General features: G+C 35.6%; 1 protein-coding gene across 1 annotated transcript in view; it reads left to right on the forward strand.

The window, feature by feature from the left end:
- The window catches only part of AGMO (alkylglycerol monooxygenase), a 321738-nt gene that overhangs the window by 124341 nt on the left and 172203 nt on the right, over positions 1-25194 (forward strand). The window contains exons 6-8 of the mRNA XM_055141569.1: positions 18175-18241; positions 20239-20304; positions 20397-20476. Of these exons, the coding sequence (XP_054997544.1) occupies positions 18175-18241; positions 20239-20304; positions 20397-20476 (213 nt within the window). The remainder of the gene's footprint in view (positions 1-18174; positions 18242-20238; positions 20305-20396; positions 20477-25194) is intronic.

Below are 25194 nucleotides of genomic sequence, written 5' to 3' on the forward strand. Positions count from 1 at the left end.
GTTTTTTATCTATAAACATTATTATTTATTAGTAGTATATTTTTCTTTAAGTCTTAATTATAATTTAGTTTTAAGTTGACAAGCACAATGCTTTATTACATCATCTCAGAATTGCTTTCACTGTTGGGGTCTTCTATGATTCATATAAATTTCAGTAATGATTGTTTTATGTCTTTGGGATTTTGATCCTGATATCATTGAATCTATATGATGATTTTATGGTCAATTTTATAATACTGAATTTTATAATTCAAACAATCTCTGCACATAGGATATAATTCCATCTTGTTGTGCAGCCATCTATTTTCTTGACAGTAAATTAGGGTTTGTAATATGAAAATCTGTCATCTCATTGATTAAGCTTACAGCAGGGGTACTTAATTCTTTCAGATGCAATTATACACAGAAATAGTTCTCTTTTTTCTCTTCTACACATTGCTTGAAACACATTTTCATACATTTGTTTTGTGGCCTGCAATTTCTTTTTTTACATGCTTTATTTCGGTCATATTACTACTGGAGTCTTTAGAGATTTATACACTTAATATGTCATCTACAAATAGTGATAGTTTTACTTTTTTTTCTAATTTGGATTAATTTGATTTTGTTATTAATCTAAAGGGGAAATTTTTAGTCTTTTACCATTGATTGTGATGTCAGATGGAACATTGTTCTAGATGGCCTTTGCTTTTGGCCTTTGTTATTGATGTACTTTCAATCCTTATTTTATTTTATTTTTTTAAATTTATTTTATTGAAACACCATGTGGAAAGTTACAAAGTTCTCAGGCTTATGTCTCAGTTATACAATGCTCAAACACCCGTCCCTTCACCAGTGCTCATATTCCACCACCAATAAAAACAAAAACAAAACAAAAACAAAAACAAACAAACAAAAAAACAGTATACATCCCACCCCTCATCCCCCAGACCCCCCCCTGCATGACTGATAATTTCACTTCCTTTTCTCTTAACTTTGATTACATTCCAGATTTCAACACAAAACTCACTATTGTTGTTGGAGTTTCAACACAGACTCACTAATTTTGTTGGAATTTATCCCCCAAGAATACAGCTCTATTGACAAGGAAATATTTGATAATAAGTTTTCCACTGATGAGAATGAAGAGATAAAAAGTCCGCGGCCACGCGGTTTACAATTTCTGTATTCTAGTAATTAAGTCCAGGGAGATTTAAGTTGGAAAATGAATCATTTCCCTTCCTGGAACAGCATGTAGCAAAAGCTTAGTTCACAGTCAGCATACATGGTTGCAAGCACTCGCTGGAACCCCAAGTCCTAAAGCTGTCTCTGGTTCCTGCTCGTTCCACATCCACGTGGCTGTGCAAAAGCATGGCCACCCGGGTCGAATCTCGGCCGGAGCCCGAGCTCCGGCCCCGGCCTGAGACTCTCAATCCTTATTTTAATGAAGAAATTTATATAAATGAGTGTTAGGTCTTTTTGAATGCAAGCTTTCTTCTCATTTATCTTTATGATTATATGATTTCTTTTTTTCTCTTGTTGATATAGTATGTCATATTAATTGATTAGTATGTTAAGAATCATGCTTGCATTATTGAAATGAATAATGCTTGTTAATGGAAGACTATTTGTGTATTTTCATATTGAAGCCTCTCAAGCAATGTTCCATAGGCACAGTGGTCACAACTGGTCATGGCCAATCAATTGACTCAAGTTGTTTAATATTAGGACCAGTTCAATGTGGTGTGTTCCAGTACAGAATATTAGGGGGCCATCAGGGCCATTGTAGAGGTGTTAGGGGAATTGAGGACACTCCCTGGTGATGCTGGGTATTTGCATATATTTGGAGAGGGGAACACTTGGTGGCTCTGAGGATTAAACTGCAGTGTCTCAGCATGTAAGGCAAATGCTCCTGAGATATCCCCCAGATCCTGTATAATCTTTTAATATGCTGTGGAATTTTGAAGATGTTCAAATATATATTTATCAGATGTACTTGTCCAGCGGTTAAATCTGTGTTAGCTGCATGCAAGACAAGCACCTTACCCACTATATCATTTCTCCAGAATTACAATATCTCTTTTATTAAGCATTTATTCTTGGAAGGATGGCAGTGATCATGTACATAATGATTAGTATGCGTTTGATTTATGTATCAAAATGTTATGGAGTCTTTCAAGAATAGGCTCCAAACATCAATATAATGCATTCTAAGAATAATGAATTTAGGAGTGAACAATACATTTCTTTAAGAGAAAGTGTAACTAATACTCTGATGTTAGAATGTGTGTGTTTGCAGTCTCTCCGGGTGGTTCGCTCTCACCGCCCACTTTAGGTGCTCTTAAACCGCTGTGTATGGACAGGATTGGGGCTGTAGGCGATAGACAGGTGGAGGAAGAACAAGGACCAGGCTAGTTGATGATTAGTTACTGTTTATTAAATATCTTGTCTTTCCCATCTCACGCATTCTTCCTTCCTTGCCTCTCATCCCTCTATCTCTGCTCATATCTCTGCACTGTGTCGCCTGGACTCTCCCTCTCCTCTCTCAATTCTGACTCCCCGTGCTTCTCTCTCCACCTCTACTTACCTTTCTCCACCTTGCCCTCCAGGCCTCAGCTCCACTCAGTCTGGAAGCAAAATCAACATGAAGAACCCCTTCCTGACAGTCCGGGGAAAAATAAGTCTTAAGGTGTTTTTCTCCTTTAGTTGTTTTTGTATGGACACAGTAAGAAATACTTGAAGCTTGTAGGGCAGCTCTCCTGGGAACATCTTGCCACAGACTCAGACTACAGAGCTCAGGCCAGATTAATCATTCCTGACCCTTGCAGTGTCCAAATCTAGTTATTGCTTTTTGGATCATGACAGCATCTGTCCATTACCAAGATCTTAATTTATAGTTAAACATTAGGCATCTTGGCCAGGCCTATCTTGATTCGAGGGTAGCACATAGCTCACTGCTTGCCCTGGGTCCATCCAGTCCCTCGTCGGGACCCTGCTTTTGGGGTGCTAGGAAGTAAGGGCAGCTGAGGCTTAGGTAGAGAGAACAGATGCCTAGGAGGGATATATCATTTAGAGTCAAATGACTCCCACATAACAAAAGCATAGCATTTACTATTGCCTTCCTGTGCCCATACAAAAAGGACATTGCTCTGAATAAACTATACAAAGGACTTAAGGAGAAGAGAAAAACAATATTTACAAGTCAACAGAGTACAAAGAAAGAAGTTACAAATAAACACAGAGGAAAGCGAGCACTGTGATGGGAGCAACCCAATAAACCTAAACTACCTGAGCCTATGTTAGCTTACAAGAAAGGCTAAATCTTATTATTTATTTTCTCATTTTCTTGCACAATGACTATCAGCAAGCACCTTTCCAGTGAATAGATTTATGGTACTAACTAGATTCCTTATAATGTTTGTTGTGTTGGAAAATAGCAAAAGGAGACCAAGAAAAAAGTATCCATAACAAAGACTTGAATCAGAAAAGTTATGCTATAAATTCTGTTGTGTTCCTCTAAAATTCTGATGTTGAACGTTTAATCTATAATAAGATTTCATTTGGGGATACAGTTTTTAAGAGATTGTAATTTAATTGTAATGCAGTCTTTGACTTTGTAGTCTCTAAATCATAAAAATTCATTTTTTTAAAAAAAACAATGAATTTAGCAGTGGTTTTCAACTGACCTGTGTCTGTCTACAAGTACAAAATGCTAAAATAAAACAAAACAATAAGCTGTGGCCATATTATACTATAACATCACAAACAAGATAATCTGGTCCAAAACAACAACAAAAACAAAATCCAATGGACAACAGATACATTTAAACTTTTCAGAAAGAAAATACAGTGGAAGAAGGCAAATATACTTATGACAAATGGGTCTATGTTGACTCTGATTTATGAATTGAAATTTTGTTCTCCAATATTCTTTCTGTCACTGTCATTGTCATCCCCTTGCTCATCAATTTGTTCGAGCGGGCACCAGTAACGGCTCTCATTGAGAGACTTATTGTTACTGTTTTTGGCATATCCAATACGCCATGGGTAGCTTGCCAGGCTCTGCCGTGCGGGCACGATACTCTCGGTAGCTTGCCGGGCACTCCGAGAGGGGCAGAGGAATTGAACATGGGTTGGCCACGTGAAAGGCAACCGCCCTACCGCTGTGCTATGGCTCCAGCCCAATATTCTTTAAAGGATTAATATTTGAACATATTTTAAAAGGAAAGTACAGTGGATGCGCTTTATATTTCAGTCACAGAAGTATCTACTATTAAGATAATTCCAAATATGTTTTCTAGTTCATAATCATTTGAAGATTAATTAGTGTAGGTGTTTCACCTGAAATAGTGAACATGACCATAGAATAGTAAATAATACTGTTTTTAACATGTATTTTTATATTTTATAATTCCTATGTTGGATTTCTTTAATAGGAACTGTTTGGCCTCTCCATTTATCATTTTCTTTTAACTAAGGTTAATAATAGTGTAGCTTCTTTTCTCAGAGGATGTTCAAACTCAATAACATAAAATGCTGTTAGAGTAAAAGAAAAGAAAATATCATCTTATAAGATTGCAGTTTTAATAGTTACATATGTTCCCCTTTTCTCTCTATCAACTTAATTAGTGTTTTTTTAAGTCACTTGAACTCCACACCCCCCTTAGAAAGAACACATTCAGCACTTACTTATGTTCATTTTCCCAAGGTAAGGTTGGTGTTGTTCAAAATGTAAGCTGAGACAAATTCAAATAAAATGCTAACTTACCCAGTACATTTCCTCTTGTTGTAGGAATAATACAATTATAAATGACAAGATTTGGCCTTAAAGATAATTTATTATAAACACAATTCTTTACTTTTGTTTATTGTATAAACACAGCCTAGTTTTATTCTTTAAATCTGAGCTATTAACTGTTTAACCCTATAGTATAGATTCATCAGAAATTTACTCCCTATGAAGCGCTTTATGATCTCAACAGTTCTAATTCCTCCAGAATGTTTTATTTCTAAACTATAAATATTGTTTTTTCACTCCTTAGTGTGGAGATTCAGCTACCTCCATATCACATGCTTACTGAAGTAGAAAACTGCCTAATCAGATAGGAAAACATTTGGCGGAGAATAAATCAGCATTTGTTGAGGATTTCAAAGTGTGAAAGTAGGCAGACAAGCACATAGCCTAAGAACTTTGCTTTTTCTTGCTTCCCTGTAGAGAAATTAGTGACTAATATGGCGGCCATTGCCATCTGTCTAAATACTTGACTGTGTTGTCTTGAATTAACACAGCAGAACTACTGGGAGATGTAATTAACATTTTATTTTTACATTTCATCACCAGATGCTCTACAATATAAATTTATCCATAAATGTTCAGATTGATTAAGTTTTTAATCAGGAAAACAATGAGAGCTCAAAAATCAATTGAGAACAAGAAATGAAATGATTTTAATATGTTAGAGTATAGTGTTTATGCACTTTATTCTTTTTCTAAAATTTTATGTGCAGAATTGCTATAGATTTTGATAGTGCAAAGCATATTCATATATATTCAATCAATTATGCTTGACATTAGAGTTAGAAGTAATTAGAAATAGCTTAATTGCCTGTTGCTGAATTATAGTTTCCATGGTTCCACCATGTTCCATTGTTTCCATCTTTCTAAATATTTTAGCATAGTACTTTGCATAAATTTTTCACTAAACAAATACATATCAAATAAATAAACTGCATAGGTTTCTTTGATTTCTACTATTTTCAAGAAAGAACGAAGTTGTTTCAAGAAATTAGTGGAGCTGTTTGCAGTGCTGCATCATTGGTCTCAGAAAAAGTATTTATCTTTACCAGAGGCAGTTTTCTGAGTGTAAACTGGAAAAGAAACCCAATCTCACCTCTCCTCTCCTCCCTTCTCCTCCTCATCTCCCTCCCCTCCTTTTCTTGTGTGCGCGCGCACATGTGTGTATCTACTTGTACTCAGGGCTTTCTCGTGGGTTTTCGCTCAATAATCACTCCTGATGGGCATTGGGGGACAATATGTATCAGGCATCAAACACAGGCTGGCTGCTGGCTAGGCAGATACCTTACATGCTGTGCTATCCCTTGAGTCCCTCAATTTGTTTCTCATTCTCATAGATAATATTTATGCCAATTAAAAAGTTCAAAGTTCAGTATCTTCCCTCTACAAAAACTCTTAGAATTAAAAATATACAGGACAAAGATAATTTACTATACACACACACACACACACACACACATACTGGGCTGGAGCACCAGCACAAAGTGTAGGGCATTTGCCTTACACACAAGCCGAGCCAGTTTTGATCCCTCCACCTCTCTCGGAGAGCCTGGCAAGCTACCAAGAGTATCCCGCCCACACAGCAGAGCCTGGCAAGCAACCCATGGCGTATTCAATATGCCAAAAACAGTAACAACAAGTCTCACAATGGAGATGTTACTGGTGCCTGCTTATCAATGAGCAAATCAATGAGCAACAGGATGACAGTGATACAGTGATATATATATATACATATATATATATGTATGTATATATATATACATATATATATATACTGGTTTCCAGGGTTTAGAGGTTCAGAGGAGAGGGAGTTACCATGTTTGTTTGTTTTTTTTCTCTTTTATGGTATCAAGGGTCAAATCCAGGGCCTCACACATGAAGAGCATACACTGCACCACTGAACTACATCCTTAGTTCCTTTATCTTTTAATTGAATAGTTCAGTGAACTATAAATAAATTTCCTGCAGGAAGTTGTGTGTATCAGTTTATTTCTCTTTTACTTCTAAAACCTAGTAAGGACCATAAAACTCCATAAATGAGCAACAAGTAGACTTCCTAAAAAACTTTTTTTGTTATAATGCTATATGAGCATCTTTATTTGTATACATTTGATAGTAAAAAAATAGTTTTATTTAAAGAAATTTATTTAAGAAAACGTGAACATATAAATAGGATGAGGGATGCATGTTCATGAGAACACAGGTCCCTCCATCCTTTGCTAGAGTGAAAAAATAGAGAATAGCTTTGGGGAAAAACTTAGGTAGATTTTTTCAAACTATCTTGTCCTGGGGTTCTCTGCATACATAAGAGTTAATCTCATTATTGTCACAGGGAAATTCTAAGATAACTGACAGCCCTTTAATATTCTCATCATGACCTTTAAATCCTCTAATAGCTGCTCCTTTTCTGAAGAGTTCACTCTTTTCTGGGTGGTGTCTCAGTTTCCACATTTCCAGAGTCCAGTTTGTGTAACTTAAGGGGGTATGTTCCTCAGGTCTTTGGGCTATTTCAAGCTAGGCAGTGTCATATTAGTTTTATTTACCTCATTATCAAGGTCTCTCCATCCTTATGCTTGCAGCACATCCCCCTAGAAACTTCACCCTTTGCAATCTTTAATGCGTATATGAGAGAAGGCCCAGCTTCTTGCTTGTAAAATGGATGGATCTTCCTATACAAGGGGGTGACATTTAGTGCTAACAGCAATAGTTGGCACCAGGCAAACATTTATTTGGTTTCTGAGTTGTCAGTCTAAAAGAGAAATAAGAATTTCTAAAAATTCTAAAAATTCTAAAGTTGTATTTCTAAAAATATTTGGCCCATGCTGGAGAAAATTGAAATGCTTTTCCTTTCCCAGGAAGGGCAAATGCAGCTTTTAATATGAAAGACTAGTAGAGATGATAGATTGTTACAATTTTCTGGAACAGATTCTTCCAAGTTTTCATTGAAAGAAATTGTACTTTGTAACTCAAAATAGTTGTTTGGATTAGAATAATATTTAACAGTGTAATAAGTCACTGTCACTGTCACTGTCATCCCATTGCTCATCCATCGACTGGAGCAAGCACCAGTAACTTCTCCATTGTGAGACTTGTTACTGTTTTTGGCATACCGAATACGCCATGGGTAGCCTGCCAGGCTCTGCCATGCAGGCGAGATACTCCCGGTAGTTTGCTGGGCTCTCTGAGAGGGGTGGAGGAATTAAACCCAAGTCGGCTGCGTGCAAGGTTAACACCCTACCCGCTGGGCTATCACTCTTGATAAAGATTAAATATGTACATGTTATCATTTTTACATGATTTTATTCTTAATTGTTTGTATCTATACATTTGACTATAGATCATATTGAGAGTCCAATAAATATATTTGATAAAGCTAAATATGTGCATGCATTGTTTATCTATTTATTTGGGGTTTTGATTCACACCCAGTGTTTCTCAGCAATTATCCCTGTCTCTGTCTTAGAGATCACTTTTGGCAGTGTTTGGGGGACCATCTGGGGTTCTAGGAAATAAACACAGGTTAGCCATATGCAAGGCAAGCACTCTGCCTGCGGCATGCTCTCTAGTCTCAGTGTTTTTAGTCTTAACGGTTTCTATTTATAACTTTGACTAAATGTTAGAATATATTAACTTGCATTTCAAAAGTATGTGTATAAGCTTATAATTATTTGTAACTAAATTTCCAGAAGAAAGACTTAATCACAAAATTTTGTATACAAATGCACATATGGATGAGTAGAGAGAAAACAGAATCAAAAGATGTAGGGAGAAGACTAGAAAGAAAGACTGGACAAATGAAGGAAAAGAGAAAGAGAGGGAGAAAAAATGTTGACCGGGAAAATCTATTATTTAATTTAATAAATTAAAACTATATTTAATTTTAGTTTAGGTTTGCCTTGAAAGCTCCCCTACTGTGTGTTAAAATGTCATTTTCAGAATGTAGTTTAAGTGTATCTTTCTCAGTAAAATAAAACATGACAGTGATTTTTATATCAGGTGAAAACTGTCTTAGGTACTGACTTAGTGTTTCTCATAAATACCAAGTATAGGGAAACACAGGAGCCCACAGTTGTAAAGGCCCCTTTGCTACATCAATCATGCTGTTATAAAGAAAAGTCTTGACCAGTTAGAATCAATGTCTTCACTCTAACCTATTCTACTCTGAATGCAGGCTCTTTTTTACTAAGATTTTGTTTCACTTCAATCCTAACCAGTGTATGCCTTAACATTTATCATATTGTTTGCACATTCTTCTTGTAATAAAGATTCTGTAAAACACATGCTTCTAGAACATATTTTCCCGATTATATTTTTTCTTTCTCAGACAGGAAGCACGAATATTTGCAAACATCTCTTATTTGGAAACAACTTATAATTAACTATAAGCTCATGACTTCTTTCTGAAATGTAAGTGGTTGTAAGCATTCTTATGACCCTCCAATAATATATTACAGCAATTTTTTTGGTACCCACTTTCAGAGAGAAAGGCTAAAGAGTGAAACATAATTCCACATTCGCAATATTTATCTAGTTTGAGAAAACTATACCTTGGATCTTATTAGATTTACTGTCTTCTGAAACCATACAAGAGTGGTGAGAGGAAACACATTTATAAGTCTAATAAACAAAATAATTTTGTTTTGAATGAACTACTTCTATAAATAAATCTTGTTCTCCAACTTAACCAAAGTGTGATAACTCTGTACTCTTAGTTGAACTATAAAATTGTGTCCAGTCAGAACTTCCTATTCAGAGCAATTAATGAAAACAATTTAAGACTCCAGACCTTAGATAAATTTTATTTTTAAAATTCAGATATGACATTCAGAAAAAATGTTTGATACTTTGAAGAGTTCCACTTCAAGTAGTTTGTAATTTTTTTTTTCAGTTTTAGTTGAAAGTCATATAGAAACAAAGTTCAGGTTATCTGCTATAGTAGATAACCTGAAAACTGAGATTTACTTCATAGAAAGAACTGACTGCAATCAGTTCATAGCAAGCAGTTAATTATTAACTTTACCACATATGCTTAGTTTATGAATTTTACAGGGCAAAATTATTTCAGGAGGATAAACTACAATTGATCCTTGAATAACATGGGTTTAAACTACCCAGATTCAATTATATAAAAGTTTTCTTATAAATTGCAGACATAACCTATAGTATTAATAAAGAGTAAAATATTATTAAAATATATGTCTTTGTTAAAGTGACTTTGGGGGTGCACATCTCACAGTGCTTTAAGACGTATTCTTGACATTGTGCTCAGAAGTGACTCCTGCCCAGCTGGATGTGCCATACGTAGTGTGAGATTTTTTTGTTTTGTTTCAGCTTTTGAGGGCCACACCCAGTGACGTGGCACTCAGGTTTATTCCTGTCTCTGTGTTCAGAGCTCAGTCCTGGCAGTGATCAGTGAGGTGCTGAGGACTGAACTGGTGTTAACCACATGCTTGGCTAGTACTGCCTTCATCCTTATACTGTCTCTCTGCCTGGTAATAGGAACTTGAAATGGGGTTGACCACGAGCAAGGCAAGTAAGTGGCTTGCCACTTGTACTGTCTTCATCTCCTCATTCTTACAAAAATTGTAATGATGTCTTTATACATACCTTATTTTATTGTAACAAAGTAGTCTATGATACATGCATATATATCACTGTATCACTGCATCACTGTCATCCCATTGTTCATGGATTTGCTGGGGAGGGGTGCCAGTAACATCTCCATTCATCCCTGTTGCGAGCTAGTTAGTTAAATGGCGTATTGGGGGCTCTTTCAGGATCAGGGGAATGAGGACTGTCATTGTTACTGTTTTTGGGATATCAAGTATGCCACAGGTAGCTTGCCAGGCTCTGCCTTGACGTGTGTGTATGTATGTATGTATATATATGTATATATATACACACATATATACACATATATATGTATAATATAAGATATGTTTCAGTAATGACCTCTCTTCTATCAGATTTCACCTTCCAGGTAGTTAATTTCTGTTGTAACGAAAGTTACATTTGAATCTTGGCTATTTGGGCTTGGTATCTCTAGCACCCATGTTGCTCAAGAGTGAGCTGCAGATAGAATGGGAATTTTTGGTTTCTAATTATACAGTTCACTCAAAATATGACTATAGAGCAAGTGGTAGCAGGGTCTTATGAACCATTAATTCTTTTTTTTCAAAATCACTAGTGGGAGAGCAATTATATTCCATTTCTGGCTTCTTTCAGTTAACTTGAAGCCTGAATAAACCTGTACTGAGAGAATATAAAAATAAGAAAGTTACATGTCAATGATCACTAAAATTGAAATACATCATGATTTAGTCATTCTGTGTGTTTGCGTTTCTTTTTAATTCATTTGTTTCCACATTTTTATTTGACCATTAATATGAAATTACCAGTTCTGTTGATCACATATCATATTTGGCACCCTTCCTTCAAAGAACTCACAACTGCTTCTCCCAGAAGAGATCGTAAAATGAGGCCCCATAACCATGCCACCAGACTCTGTGCCAGGCTTTTTTCACTCAGGGCACCCCAGAGGTGGTTGGGTAAGAGTCCTCTCCACCCCAAGGGATCCAGCCCTGGCAGCCAACCACCACTACCCAACTGCTGCCATGCTCCAGGCTGCTTTCCACATGCTCGGGCTGCTGAGCTTCATGCATGAGTGAACATATTACTGGACCACGCAGCCCTATCGTGGCCACACGACACATTATCATAAAGGGAAATATATATATATGCCTTTCAGAGAGCCCAGCAAGCTTCCAAGAGTATCCCACCTGCATGGCAGAGCCTGGTGAGCTTCCCATGGCGTATTTGATATGCCAAATACAGTAACAATAACAGGTCTCATTTCCCTGACCCTGAAAGAGCCTCCAATTGTTGGGAAGATGAGTAAGGAGAGGCTGCTAAAATCTCAGGGCTGGGACGAATGGAGACGTTACTGGTGCCCACTTGGGTAAATTGATGAACAACAGGATGACAGTACCAGTGACAGTGATCTTTCCTTCATTAACTCTAAGCATACCCCACACTCACATTTTGCCTCCAACCTTAGGGAGTAATCACCAAACTCATTCCCTAATCTACCCCTACTCCAGCTTCCAATCAAAAACTAGAAATTATACTTCCTTCTGGAAAGACAAAAGACCATAGGACAGCAGTGCATTTAAATACACGAAACAGTTTCTTGATCTTAGCACTAGAGGAACTTTTGACTGGCTAATTCTGGTTTTTAGGGTCTGCCCTATGCTTTGCAGGATATTTAACGGCATCTCAGTGAGTGCAGTTGCATTTGGACTACTTGTGGCAAAATTGTCTGCAGACATTTTTATGTGTCCCAGAGTGTACAACCACTTTCTTCGTAGAACCCCAGCTACTGTAATTAGGAGCTGTGTGAACTAGATCTACCAAGGCAAAAATGTGTGGAGGGAAGATTACCTTACTACTGTAAGGTAATCTGGTTGAGCAGCCACTATGTATAAAGCACTTTTGTCTATGTTATGAGAAAATTAAGAAGAGTGATGCACAACTTCTGTGCTTAGTGAATGTGCAATATAATACAGGAAATAAACACTCACACACAGAGCAACTTGGCATAATTGTAGTCAGAGAAAGGAAAATAAATTTTCACTAGAAATAATAGGACACTTGGAAAAATTGGCATTTGACTAGGAATTGAACGAAAAACAATTTCAACAGGTGAAGAAAGGACACTGGGGTCTTTAAGGTAGAAAACAAAACAGCATGCAAACTCGAAATTGGTTTGAGCAGCTCTTAATTTCAAGATCTAGGTGCTTCATTTAGTTCATGAATTATGAAGTAAAGGAGAGATGCTTTTATTTAAATCCCTTTTATTTTTGATGAAAAGTAATTGGCTAATATGACAAAAGCAGGATCTCTGTTCTCTTGCTTATACCTTTAATTATTCATTCTCTTCCTACCATAGACTGTGAAGAGGAGAATAAGGAATTTTTGATCAATCCAAAAAGGGTCTAAAACATTTAGACTAGAGATAAGTTAACAGATTACATAGAGTTTATTATGATAAAAAATGTTACTTTTACTATAAATTTCCATATAACAATTTGTTATCAAACAGATAAAAGCAGTCTAGTACATTATTTCTTGGGGTTGGAGAGATAAGTGAAGTGGCAGTATACATGCTCTCCCTTTGTGAGGCTCTAAGGACAGGCTCTAGTTCCCTGCCTGAACTAGGGGTGAGCCTAGTGGTGTCCCCAAGCACCAAGATGGGGGGGTGGGGTTGGGGTTGGGGTGCGACGGTTGCAAGGGGGGAAATGGGAACTGTGAGAAAAAATAAATGATTTATTTAGAAATTTTAACATTTTCAAGAAATTGGCCAAAAAATTGTTGAAGCTGCTGTTTGGGAAAGTTAGGTGAGAAATTAAATCCTCATGTTTGACGAATATGGAAACTATAACCACAATATAAACAAGGAGGGCTAAGGAAACCACCTAAAGATCTTTCTTTAGAAAGCTGCTTCTTCTTTTCAGCATGTAGGTAAACTGATCATGTAAGATAAGAACAATAATGTTTCTCCTCAGAAAATTACCCACAGGCACAACTGTAAAATTCAGTTATGATTTGTAAAATTCTGGGAGTTCCTTTATCTCTGAAAACCTGTATTCATGATTCCTTTCTAGGTATTCATGGTCCTTGGTGTATAAATTCCTGGCACTAAAGTATAGATATATGACTGAGTCTTTTAGCACCAGAGACCTAAGCAACAGAGGTACTTAACATGCTCTGAAGGCAGTTTAGAAGCTGAAATCTCAAGGCTCACTAAATATTTAGATTCATTTTCACTGAAATGTAGTCAAAGAAGCATTTACTTGGGATTTTTTTTCTACCTCTGTGTTCTCTCTTGAACACTTCTCTCATACTCTAGTCTGCATTTTTTCCACTCAGAAGAAGCTCGTGTTCTCTCGAGATCACGTATTCATCCCTCCCTTTCTCTCCTCTTGCATCATTCAAAATTTCTTTCAAAATATTATTTTGCTTTATGAAAGAAAGCATTTACACAGTGACTTACTGTTTTCCTTTAAAAAATATAAAAATTTAAATTACCTTCATTTGATGGAAAATTACTATATTATCTTTAAAAGCAAGATAATTGAAAAATAGATTACTGAGCTGAAACTAAGGAGTCACTAGGGCTTCTTTTTAATAATTTTATTTTTTCTCAGGTACAATTTTATGCTTTTTAAAGAATATAATATTGGACTATGTTATTTTGATGCTCTTGGTATGTTCTAAAATTCCATAACTTGCACTGATTTCTCTAAATCCAAATAAAACAAGACAAGTAAATAATTTCAAAAATGAGAATAGTCGCAACCACTACCACAGTACCATATTTTCAGGAAGTGATTCAAAGCTAGATGTGGTTGAATTGTTAAATGAATGAATTTGCAAAAGTGGGCGATAATTAAGTTGTTATGTTCAACCCTTATTAATTATTAATGACTTCTCCAGGACTTTGAATCAGAGGAGCTTCCTACAACAGAGGTTCTGACAGGGTTGTCGGGATGATGAATCATCTCACCACTAAGGTGGTCTTCCCCAGCTCCACGGTACTCCTAGGTACAACCAGGGAATTTAACTGTGGTGCCTGTGTTGTACTTGGCTTTTACCTTAAAGAGAAAAAAAAATAAAAGAAATTTTAAATATTGATATCATCACCCTTTAGTCTGCACAACCCAGAGTTTCTTCTCTAAAGAAAAGAGCTTGATGTTTAAAAAAATAATAATAATGCATTCAGCCAAAGCTCCAATCATCTGAATGCACTCACAGTTTGTGTGGCTTTAATTCTGGCCGCACACAGGCCGGACCAAGGATCAGAAATGCATCTGGGCAGCAGAAGCCAGTCAATGTTGTCTCCTCTCTTCCCTTTTGTTTTCTGTTTTTGTAACATATGTTTGGCACCAAAGAGACAAACAAGGATAAAATGGTTTTCTCCTTTCCCATCTGGTTCTCTGCCAGAGATACGAGTGACCAAAGCATCAGATTTCAATGTCTGACTGCTGAGAAACCCAAGTTTCTCAGTCTCTACCCATCACCCTTCTTCTCATCTAGTGTTTTTCCACTAGTGAAAAACAAACAACGTAAGTAATAGAAGGCAAAGGATTATTTCTACTTACTACCATACCAATTCATAGTCATTTAAGACTCTATTTGTAGGTTTATTCTTTTATGTTTTATCCCATAGGAATGTAGAAGGGTTAGTTAAGTATTTTGAATTCCTAAAAATTAAAAAAAAAAAGGTAATATTCTTCATGTGTGAAAGAGTACTGGTCCAAAAAAAAGTATCCTTGGAGCTCATAGTACATTTTTTGGGTGATAAAGATTTGGAAAGTATGGAATAGAATTCTGTGTTACACTAGGGTAGGAGAGAAGGAGAGAGAGGGAGAAGACGTGGAAGGAGAGAGACAGAGAGAAGAGAGAGACAGAAGAAAGAGAAAGAGAAATCCTAAATTAATACACTATGTACACTCTTAACTTCATTTGTGTACAAATGTTTCTCCCCTATCCATAACAATGTAAACAACACTGAAAACCATAGACTGTAAACTCCATAAGAGTTACTTAAAACTTCATCAAGGTTTCTCAACCCTGCTATGGCTTTTTTCAAGGGGGTGCAGGACCTCACACGCTGAGGGTGAGGTTACTTCAGTCATTTACTTTGTAGAGCAATTAGAAATTGGGTGTTTTAATATCAGAAATTGCCAAAAACTAATTAAACCCTAACATATAAAGTGCAGCAATCTAGAAGCATGGATGGGAAACAGGAAGCTATTAAAAAACTTTTAAATAAATAGTCTTATTTATTTTTGAGGTCACACTTTCTTTTATTTAAAATTTCACCTAAAATGTTTCAAATATTACAAACATACTCATAGGAAAAAATACTGTGTTTTTATCACTCTGACTCCAAACTCATTTTAGTTTTGGTCTGGGAAGAGGACTCAAAAGGCTGGAGTCAATGTTTGCTTTTGAACACAGCACTGTCATCTGTGCCCCATTGGGCGTTTCACCAGGAATCCCTGAGTACTGCCATGTGTGTCCCCCATCCTCAAATTATAATTTTAATTCATGTACAATAGTTTTTCCTCCTTATTTATGGTCAAATATTTAGTGAAAAATTTAATTTTGATGTTGTCTATACTTGCACAACTCTAAAATAACTGTTTTGCTTTGCTTTGGGGCCATCCCCAATGATGCTCAGGGCTAAGCCTGATTCTCCACACAGAGATCACTCCTCACTCCTGGCAGGACGAAAGAAACCACATGTACTGTATATGGCGCTGGGACTTGAACATAGGTTGGCCATATGCATGGCAAGCACCTTTACCCATCTACTGTCTCTCTGGCACAATAATTGCATTTTAATTTTATTTTTTATGCAAGAGTATTCTGAACAGCAGAACAAGTTTTAAAAATTATATAATATTTTCTTTATTCTCCATAGTTTCTAAAACAACTTGTGTTTGGCTTGTTCATAGCATTGTCAAATAATATTGTCATTAGTTATTACTTATCTTAAATATTTGTTCATTTCAAGCAACCCCATTATTCTATTATTTTTCCATATCACTTACTTGTTGCCAAGTCAATGTCAGTATCACGATTGTTAGTGGCTGCTTTCCCCTCCATAATCAAGATTTAACATATTTTCCTCCTAATGCATACTCCTTGTAGGAGCAAGCTATTTGTTATTTCTTTCTTTTGAATTTTTTCTTTATTTGATGCCATGCTTTACAATACTATTAATATTAATGTTTGGAATGGAGCAACAGCACAGTGCATAGGGCATTTGCCTTGCACGTGGCTGACCCAGGTTCAATTCCTCTGACCCTCTCGGGAAGCCCGGCAAGCTACCGAGAGTATCTCACCTGCAGGCAGAGCCTGGCAAGCTACCCAGGGCATATTCGATATGCTAAAAACAGTAACAACAAGTCTCACAGTGGAGATGTTACTGGTACCCACTCGAGCAAATCGATGAACAACGGGATGACAGTGCTATGGTGTTATTAATGTTTGAGGAGTATAGTGCATTGTTTATTTTACTGTTTTGTTTTTACTCCACATATGAGCAAGTTAATTGTCCTTGTCCTTCTCCATTCTATTCCTCTCAGCATGATACCCTCCAATTCCATCAGCAAAACTCATATATACTATATATGAGTCGTTTTCCATTATATATGTAACCTTTATCTGCCTAGTATTATGTTCTTTTTACTTTTTTTACTAGTATTATATTCTTAAAGTATCTTTTTGTCATACAATCTATTTATTAGCATAAAGTTTATAGAAAAATAAAGAATTCTAATTTTTTCATCTGTCAAAAGAAGAGACAAAATGATACTTGGTACTTTTAAAGGTTGTGTGTGAAATTTCCCAATATCATGCCAGGTGTCTTACACAAGATTTACTATTCTCTTTTTGTGTTTGTTTTTTTCAAATAACAACACTCTGATTACCTCTCTGGTTACTTACACATTTTAAAGTTTTCAGTCTTTGACATAGGGTATTCTTACTGAGAAATGTTAAAAGAGAACATTAGAGTTCATACACTGGATTTTGAAGTACATTGAATTGCAAAAGTAGAACATCTTTACACATTTGACTTTGAATTGTGCCTCTAGGTTGACTAATGATGTGTATCAGTCAGTTAAGAGTCCAGTTAAATTCTATTAGCTTCCTGGGAGATATGGTATAGCGGTTAAGGTGCTTGAGGTACTTGCCTTGCACATGGCTGACACAGGTTCTATTCCCAGCACACCATAAGTTCCCCCAACACCCACAAGAGAATCATAATTCCAAGTTCAGAGCCAAAGGTAGCCCCTGAGCATGGTATCATCCTGATGTAATTGATAACTTGAATAATAAATCATTGCTATATGGTTGATAACATATTGAAACCAACTTTAGAAAACAAAAATTATAGTTTGTTCCCTACTATACTACATAAAATACTATGAAATTTTTGAGAAATGTGTTTGCAATTATATCACGTTAGCATTATAATATTTGTAATCCTCATAAATCCACTATCAAGATAGTGTTACTATTTCTATTTTTAAATGGCAAAATTCAGCTATATAATATTTTAAATATTAAACTAAAATTAAACTAAAATAATTGAGGATTTGGGAATAGTACTACATTGGTCTCATTCTGTTCTCACAATTGTGCTATTTCTCAGAATAATCATGATATTTTTGTGTTTTTTTTTTTGAGCACAGGTAAACTTTTTCCAATATCTTGAATGCAAGTCCTGCAACTTACAGTATCTTAATATGCACAATCTATATAAGGTTTTAAAATGAGTTTATGTTAGTGTATAGAAATGAACTGTGTATTCCTTTTGTTTTTGATAGGTTATTGATAATCTTGGTCCTTTGGAATTGATTCTTAATACTCCTAGTCATCATAGAGTTCATCATGGTAAGCTCATTTTCTTCTTCATTGATTTAAGATTAATGTTGTCATCATTATGGCTTAGTATCATATTATAAACATTATTCAGACTAACTCACAACATACAAATAGGTATTTCTTCTACTGACTTATATAAACCTCACCAAAGTAAGGACTAGAGGAGAAAAGAATAGAATAATATATATTAATTGGATTTTCCTTTTTTGTCTATTGTCTCTTGAGCTGTAGTAGAAAAAACAAATTAAGTAGCTGAGGGTTGATATACTTTATATGTTTGAGAAGTCTGTAAAGACAACTACTGACTAAGTGCTAAGCATCATTCCTATCAATAGGCAAGAGATATTCTTGTCTTGAGAACTGTTAGATTTCAGGGCAGTCTAATACACAACATTTTACTTTCCTTCCTAAAACCTGTGAACATACTCAACATATGTTACATTTTCCTAACATAGAGAGAATTTCCTGCAGGATTCTAATGCCTAAAGGTTAAAGACACTGCTTAAGAAATGGTAAAAATTTTGGGCCGGAGAGATAGCACAGCAGGTAGGGCGCTTGCCTTGCACGCGGCCCACCTGGGTTTGATCCCCAACATCCCATATGGCCCCCTAAGCACCGCCAGGAGTAACCCCTGAGTATCGCTGGGTGTGACCCAAAAAGCAAAAAAAAAAAGAGAAAGAAATGGTAAAAATGTTTATTTCTTGAACCCAAGATGTGCATGAGAGCATGCACAGCAAAACTGGCAATAGAAATAAAAAGAGAAAAATGTAATTCACATGTTTAGCAGAGCAGAAAAGAAAAATTAAAGTATAACAGAGAATCAAAGAAATAGTGTCTCTCTTTCTCAATTTAACTTCATAGCACCATCCCACTAGTAGTGCTTTATGTGAGGAGTTTTCTTTCTTAAAATTGTTGATATTCTTCAAAGATAATTCACTATTTGATGGGGCAGAGCATGGTATATGCATTATAAGATTGGTCTCTGTATCCATTCCCAGGAATATCTTTTCCCAGTATGACTAGCAAAATGTGTCCAGTCATTGCCACATGTTCCCTGAAGGCAAAGTACACCTCCATGCAGTTGAGCATTTCACTTTAGTTCTGGTATGGTACTGGCATGTCCATCTGTTCAGCCTGTTTAATGCTACACTTTCAATGTATGAAAGCAATATGAAGAAGTGAGGACACATGAAAGCATTTAAGTTTGTTGGAGTGGTGACTCGGTGGGTTAATATTTTTCTTTTGATTTGCAATCATGTGGATACCACTCAAGCTTTGCGATATAGAAGAAACTATTTAAATTTAAATTATAATTTGAAAACTTTGGAACAGAGAAAATAATATGTTATGAGCTAGTAAAATATTAAAGGTAATTTGATTTTTACTCATATCTTCCTTATGTCTCATGCTAAGAAAAATGGCACACTTTCCTTTAAATACAAATGGAGAGATAGTACAGCAAGTAGGGCACTTGCCTTGCATGTGGCCAACCTGGATTCAATCCTCATAATCCCATATGGTCCCCTGAGCACTGCCAGGAAAAATTTTTGAGTGTATAGCTAGGAGTAAGACCTGAGCAACATCAGCTGTGCCCCTCCAAAACCAAAACCAAACACAAATACACATTATTTTCATTTATTCTTGGTTTTTATTTTATAAGACACTTAATTTTTATATAAAAAAATTTTTACTATACTTTGGTAGTCCTAAAAAATACTTAAAATTATTCCAGTTTTAAAAAAAGGACAGAAACTAGTCAAAAAAAACTGTGAGCAAAAGCATTCTGTTTTAAGAAAATTCATGCCCCTCATAGTAAAATCACTAAAAATAAATCAGAATTTTGTTTGTCAGCAAATTAAGTTCAGTAAATAAAAAGACATCAGGGGAAACTTATTAACATGCAAAAATCTTCATTTTATGAATGAGTTTTAAATACAGGCCAGAGAATGTTTCAAAAAGCATGACTTTGGTTTTTAAAAATCTTTTTAAAATATTTTCTCTCATAGGTAGAAATCGTTACTGCATAGACAAAAATTATGCTGGCACTCTTATTATATGGGATAAAATATTTGGTAAGTAAAACTTAAGAGAATAAAAAATATATATGTATTACTTCATTTGTTTAAAAAAATTCAAATTTATGTTCTTAATGTTTATCTTCCAGGGACCTTTGAGGCAGAAAATGAAAAAGTTATCTATGGCTTAACACATCCCATTAATACATTTGAACCTTTCAAGGTGCAGGTAAGGTACTTGGTGTATTCTTTTTGGATTGATAAATCCTTTCAAATCTCCTATTTTAACAGACAGTAGTATATTTCACAATGCCAAAAAATAATGGTAGAAAAAAGAATTTAGCAATAATTTTAGCACTTGGACATTCAGTCCAATTAGGAGATGAATATCTCAAGCAACTGATTATGGGGATTTTTAAATATATTCACTTCAAGAATACATTTTAAAGGTAGCTCTTTTTCAACATGAATCTCAAATATATTTATGCAGAAAGAGCAGTAGGAAAATGGATAGTTTAGGCTGATCTGACAGAACATTTTTTGCTTCAAAACGGCATGACTCTGATTAGAAATTCAGCATGGAGCCTTTGCCCTACTTTTCTTGGACCTAAGTGTCAGGAGCTATTATTGGTTGGTTAGGTATGCACATTACCTCACTTGTTGCAAAAAGCACCAGTATCCTGTTAGACATGTGGTACTGGTTGCTCACTGCTCTTAATGGTTAGCACTAGAGAAATGAGGAATGTCTATGAAACTCCAATTTGTCAGCCTCAGACCACCACAAATACTCCTGGGGTTAAGAACTTGTAAATGAAAAAAAAAAAAGGTAAGATTGTTTAAAACATTGAAAAAGTGAGTCAGCTAACACTCTGTCCTTAAGTCTGGTTATATAACAGTCCGTAAGAAAGAAAATTATGGATCCTTCTTTGTTTTTTTTTATTATTTTGTTTGATTTAATTTGGGGACTACACTCATCTATGCTCAAAACTTAACTGCCACCTTATTACTGGCGATGTGGATGTCACTACTGACAGTGTTTGGAAGACAGTACCCAGAGTATCGGGATTTGACCTAGAATCAGTTGTATGCCTGATAGTCATTTTAATTCACCTCTTTGTGGTCCACATCTGCTTTATGAATCTGCTTCTTCAATTTCTTTAAGACAATTAATATATAAAATTGTAATGGTATTTGTTGAACTTTTATTGTGATATGTAAAATATGTTAATGATTACGCACAGATATTTAATGTAACCATCATTAAAAATATATATAAAGCAATAAATACACCCACCTATATTTTAAAAATTTACTCAATTACAACATGCATCGTTTCACGTGTAAATAAAAGTAGCTTGGGTTTCAGACCATACCTCGTACATTGAACACAATTTAACCTTAATACTACAATAACTCTTTACACAAAAGGCTATCCTAAATTGCCTTCATTTTCAAGTGAGAGGCACTTAAACTTCACAACTCAAGAGAAAAAAAAACGATTATTGCTTTTTTCTCTTAACTGGAAAGTTTTTCTGTCCTCTTTCTTTTTTAGTAGTCATTGCTAAGAACACATCTCTCGAGAAAACTAGCGAACATTTCAGGGTACTTTCTTATTAGTAAGGTTAATAGCATTGAAACAAATTTAGAAATACTGCTTTAATAGTTAGATCTTCACATTGTTGAAGCATTCTCAGCAATGTTGAGATTAGAAGTAAGTTGCAGTGGAAAGAGTGTTTCAGATCTATGTGCATGTGAATTGTGGGGGCAGGTCATCAACCTGTGGTTTGTAAGTTCAGTAGTTGTCATTGATACTGTTGGTTCTTGGATAATCCTTTAAATAGCATGAGGTCTCAATGCTCATACTTCAGAAAGATTAAAGATGAGAAACTACACCCTTTCTTTGTTGATAGGGAACAAACATTAGGACACTGAAAATTTGGAGAGACACTATTTAGACAAACAGAGGTATTTGAGCAAGTGAATGCCTCAGGTTCATTTCTCCAGGCCTCTACATTTACCTAAACCTTTTTTCCCCATTTTCCCATTTCCTTTTTCCCCCTTTTTTCCCTACATGCTCACAGCTGTATGTAGCTATAAGTCTTATTACATACTTATTTATAGAATCAGAAGTGCTGAGGCAGCAAGTTGAGAAAATCTGGAGAACTTTTAGCCTGCAAAAACATCAGTACTACTGATAAACTAGAAATAGAACACCACATTGGAAATGATAGAAAGTAGAAGGCCGCCAACCACGATTAAGAAAATGTAAACACACAAGGCTTACCCTGTAATAACATATTACTAATCTCTTCTGTAAGGTCTTAATGGCTCCGTGGTGAGAAACAGAAAAATTCACATAGCCTTCTAAGGAAATATTTTTGATCATTTTAGCGCATTATTACGAGAAATATAAAATAAGTTATTTGGAGCCTGCTAAAAGGACAGGCTTAAGGGGTGGTTAGGAAAATTGGAAACAACAGTGATGGGAAGGTGCAATGGTGGTGGGGTTGGTGTTGGAATATTGAATGTTATAAATCATGAACAACTTTATAAAAATAAATTAACTCATTTTTAAAATTAAAAAATGTTAAAAATCAGTATTTTCTTTTATGTTCAGCTACATTTCTTACATTTCTTTTGAAAAGACATGGTGCCTTCTCCTTCTGCTAGCAGAAGAAGGTCCTTGACTCCCCTCCCCCCCATTGCTATTAGACACAGGTCATCGTTTACTTTTAGCTCCAAAATTTAGGCGCTTTGAAGAATTAGAGAAATAAGTAAATGAGAAAGTATTATTTTAAAATATTGCCACGTATTTCTTGCAATTTATCTAAAATGATAGCAATAGGAATAGTCTTCAATTTCTGGGGTGAGGATGGGTCTCCCAAGCAATGTCAGAGATGAGGTGCTGGAGAGGGAGATGCTAACACAGACTTGTGGTCCAATGCATGGGTAAAGTGTGTGATGCTACCCTGGATATGTGGTACCAGGGATACCTGCTCTATCTCCACAGTGTTCAGGGCCTCCGAGGTCACAACAAATGCTGAAGGCATCCAGAGCTCCACCTTGGGGGGATGATGCTTGGGGGGGGGAAACATGTGGCAGGTATTGAGACCAAACCGAGCACTGTCTCCAAATCCCTCATTCCTGAAACAAAACAGATAAATATATTAATGCATGTTAAAATTCTAAAAGGAATTAGTTTGGGGTAGGATTATTACTATTGTTGAAGCTTTTGTTATAGAGCCTCAAGGTATTTCCGTCTGATACTTTCTTCTTCCCTAAATCAGTTTTCATAAGCCCTGCATTGTTCATAATTGCTTCAGATTTCTATTTGTAATATTTTCAAGCAAATTTTAAAGACAGTTTTAATAATACAGTTTGAATCCTTTAAGGGTCAGTGAAAATATTAAGGCCACATGTTTAGATAGAGAAAAACCTTTTTCAGCACTGATTTGACAGCGCTTGTAGTTATCATCACTATAGGGTATATAGCTGATGTCCAAACTCTAAGACTCTTTTTTAATACCATGATCACTACTATCACCTGTATGGTAGATTTAATTAATACTTATAATAGTTCATACTCGATAAGAATTTAGTATTTGTGAATATCCTAACAGTTTTAATTCATCTTAAATATTATTTGGTAAATATTGATTCCTGCTGTAAGCTTCAAGGACAACCTGAATTAGTCAGCAACCTTTATCTTTTCTTAGTGCAGAATATCTAATTAAAAATTGTATTGTATGACTAAAACCTAATCTGACAACTTTGTAACTGTGTATCTCAATGATACAACTAAAACATAAAATTTAAAATAATAATAATATGTCTAGTATGGTGAATGGTTTCGAATATTCTTAATATGATGTTTTCTCTATTAAGTGGTACCGTATGTGAAGATTTATCCTTAAAATATTTAGGAAGATATGCTATATTTGTGTGTTTCTATGTTCAGTATGGAATTCATTCAGCAAGATTTTAGAATGTAGAGTATATAGGCTGCTAGTAATTCCCATTAAAATAAAAATCTTCTATACTTTTTATACTTTTCCAATTATCTAAATGAGACCTAATTATTTAATTTTAAAACTTTTGACAAGTTTTGAAATATTTGAAAATATTGATGAGTATATTTAAACTTATAAACTTATGCATAAGATAGAATAAATGACATTGAATATTAAACTAGGTCATAGATGATGCATTAGACAGTTACAGATTATGTGAATGATCACTGTCATAACTGTCATCCTATTGTTTATCAATTAACTTGAGCATGCACCAGTAATGTCTCCATTCATCCCAGCCCTGAAATTTTAGCAGCCTCTCCTTACTTGTTTTTCCCAATGATTGGAGACTCTTTTCAGGGTCAGGGGAATGAGACCTGTTATTGTTATTGGTTTTGGCATATCAAATATGCCACAAGGAGCTTGCCAGTCTCTTCCATGTGGCAGGATACTCTCGGTAGCTTGCCGAGCTCTCCAGGACTCATATATATATTTCCCTTTATGATGATGTGTTGCACAACCGATGGTTTGTGGCTAACGGTCCAGGAATATGTTCACTCATGTGTGAGGCTCAGCCCGAGCGTGTGAAAAGTGGCCTGGAGCATGTCGGTGTTGGAGTAGTGGGGGTCGGCTGCCAGGGCTGGGTCTCTCGGGGCAGGGAGGGTTCTCACCTGCCCCCCTCTAGGACACCCCTAGTGTGGAGTCTGGTGGCATGGCTATAGGGGCCTCATTTTATGCTCCTTTCCAGGAGAAGCAGCCGTGAGTTCTGAAGTGTGGCCGATGAGAAGATTATCTGGTTCTGGCAGGAGGTGGCTTATGGGTGTGACCCTGGGTTGCTGGAGATTGAGGGAATAATACAAAATAATATGTGAATAATACAAAAAGTAAAATATCACATTATTTTCTGCATTTAACTTTTTTATGTGTTTCTTATTTT

Source organism: Sorex araneus, chromosome 1 (genome assembly GCF_027595985.1).
Source record: "Sorex araneus isolate mSorAra2 chromosome 1, mSorAra2.pri, whole genome shotgun sequence".
In the NCBI taxonomy this organism is placed as follows: Eukaryota; Metazoa; Chordata; class Mammalia; order Eulipotyphla; family Soricidae; genus Sorex; species Sorex araneus.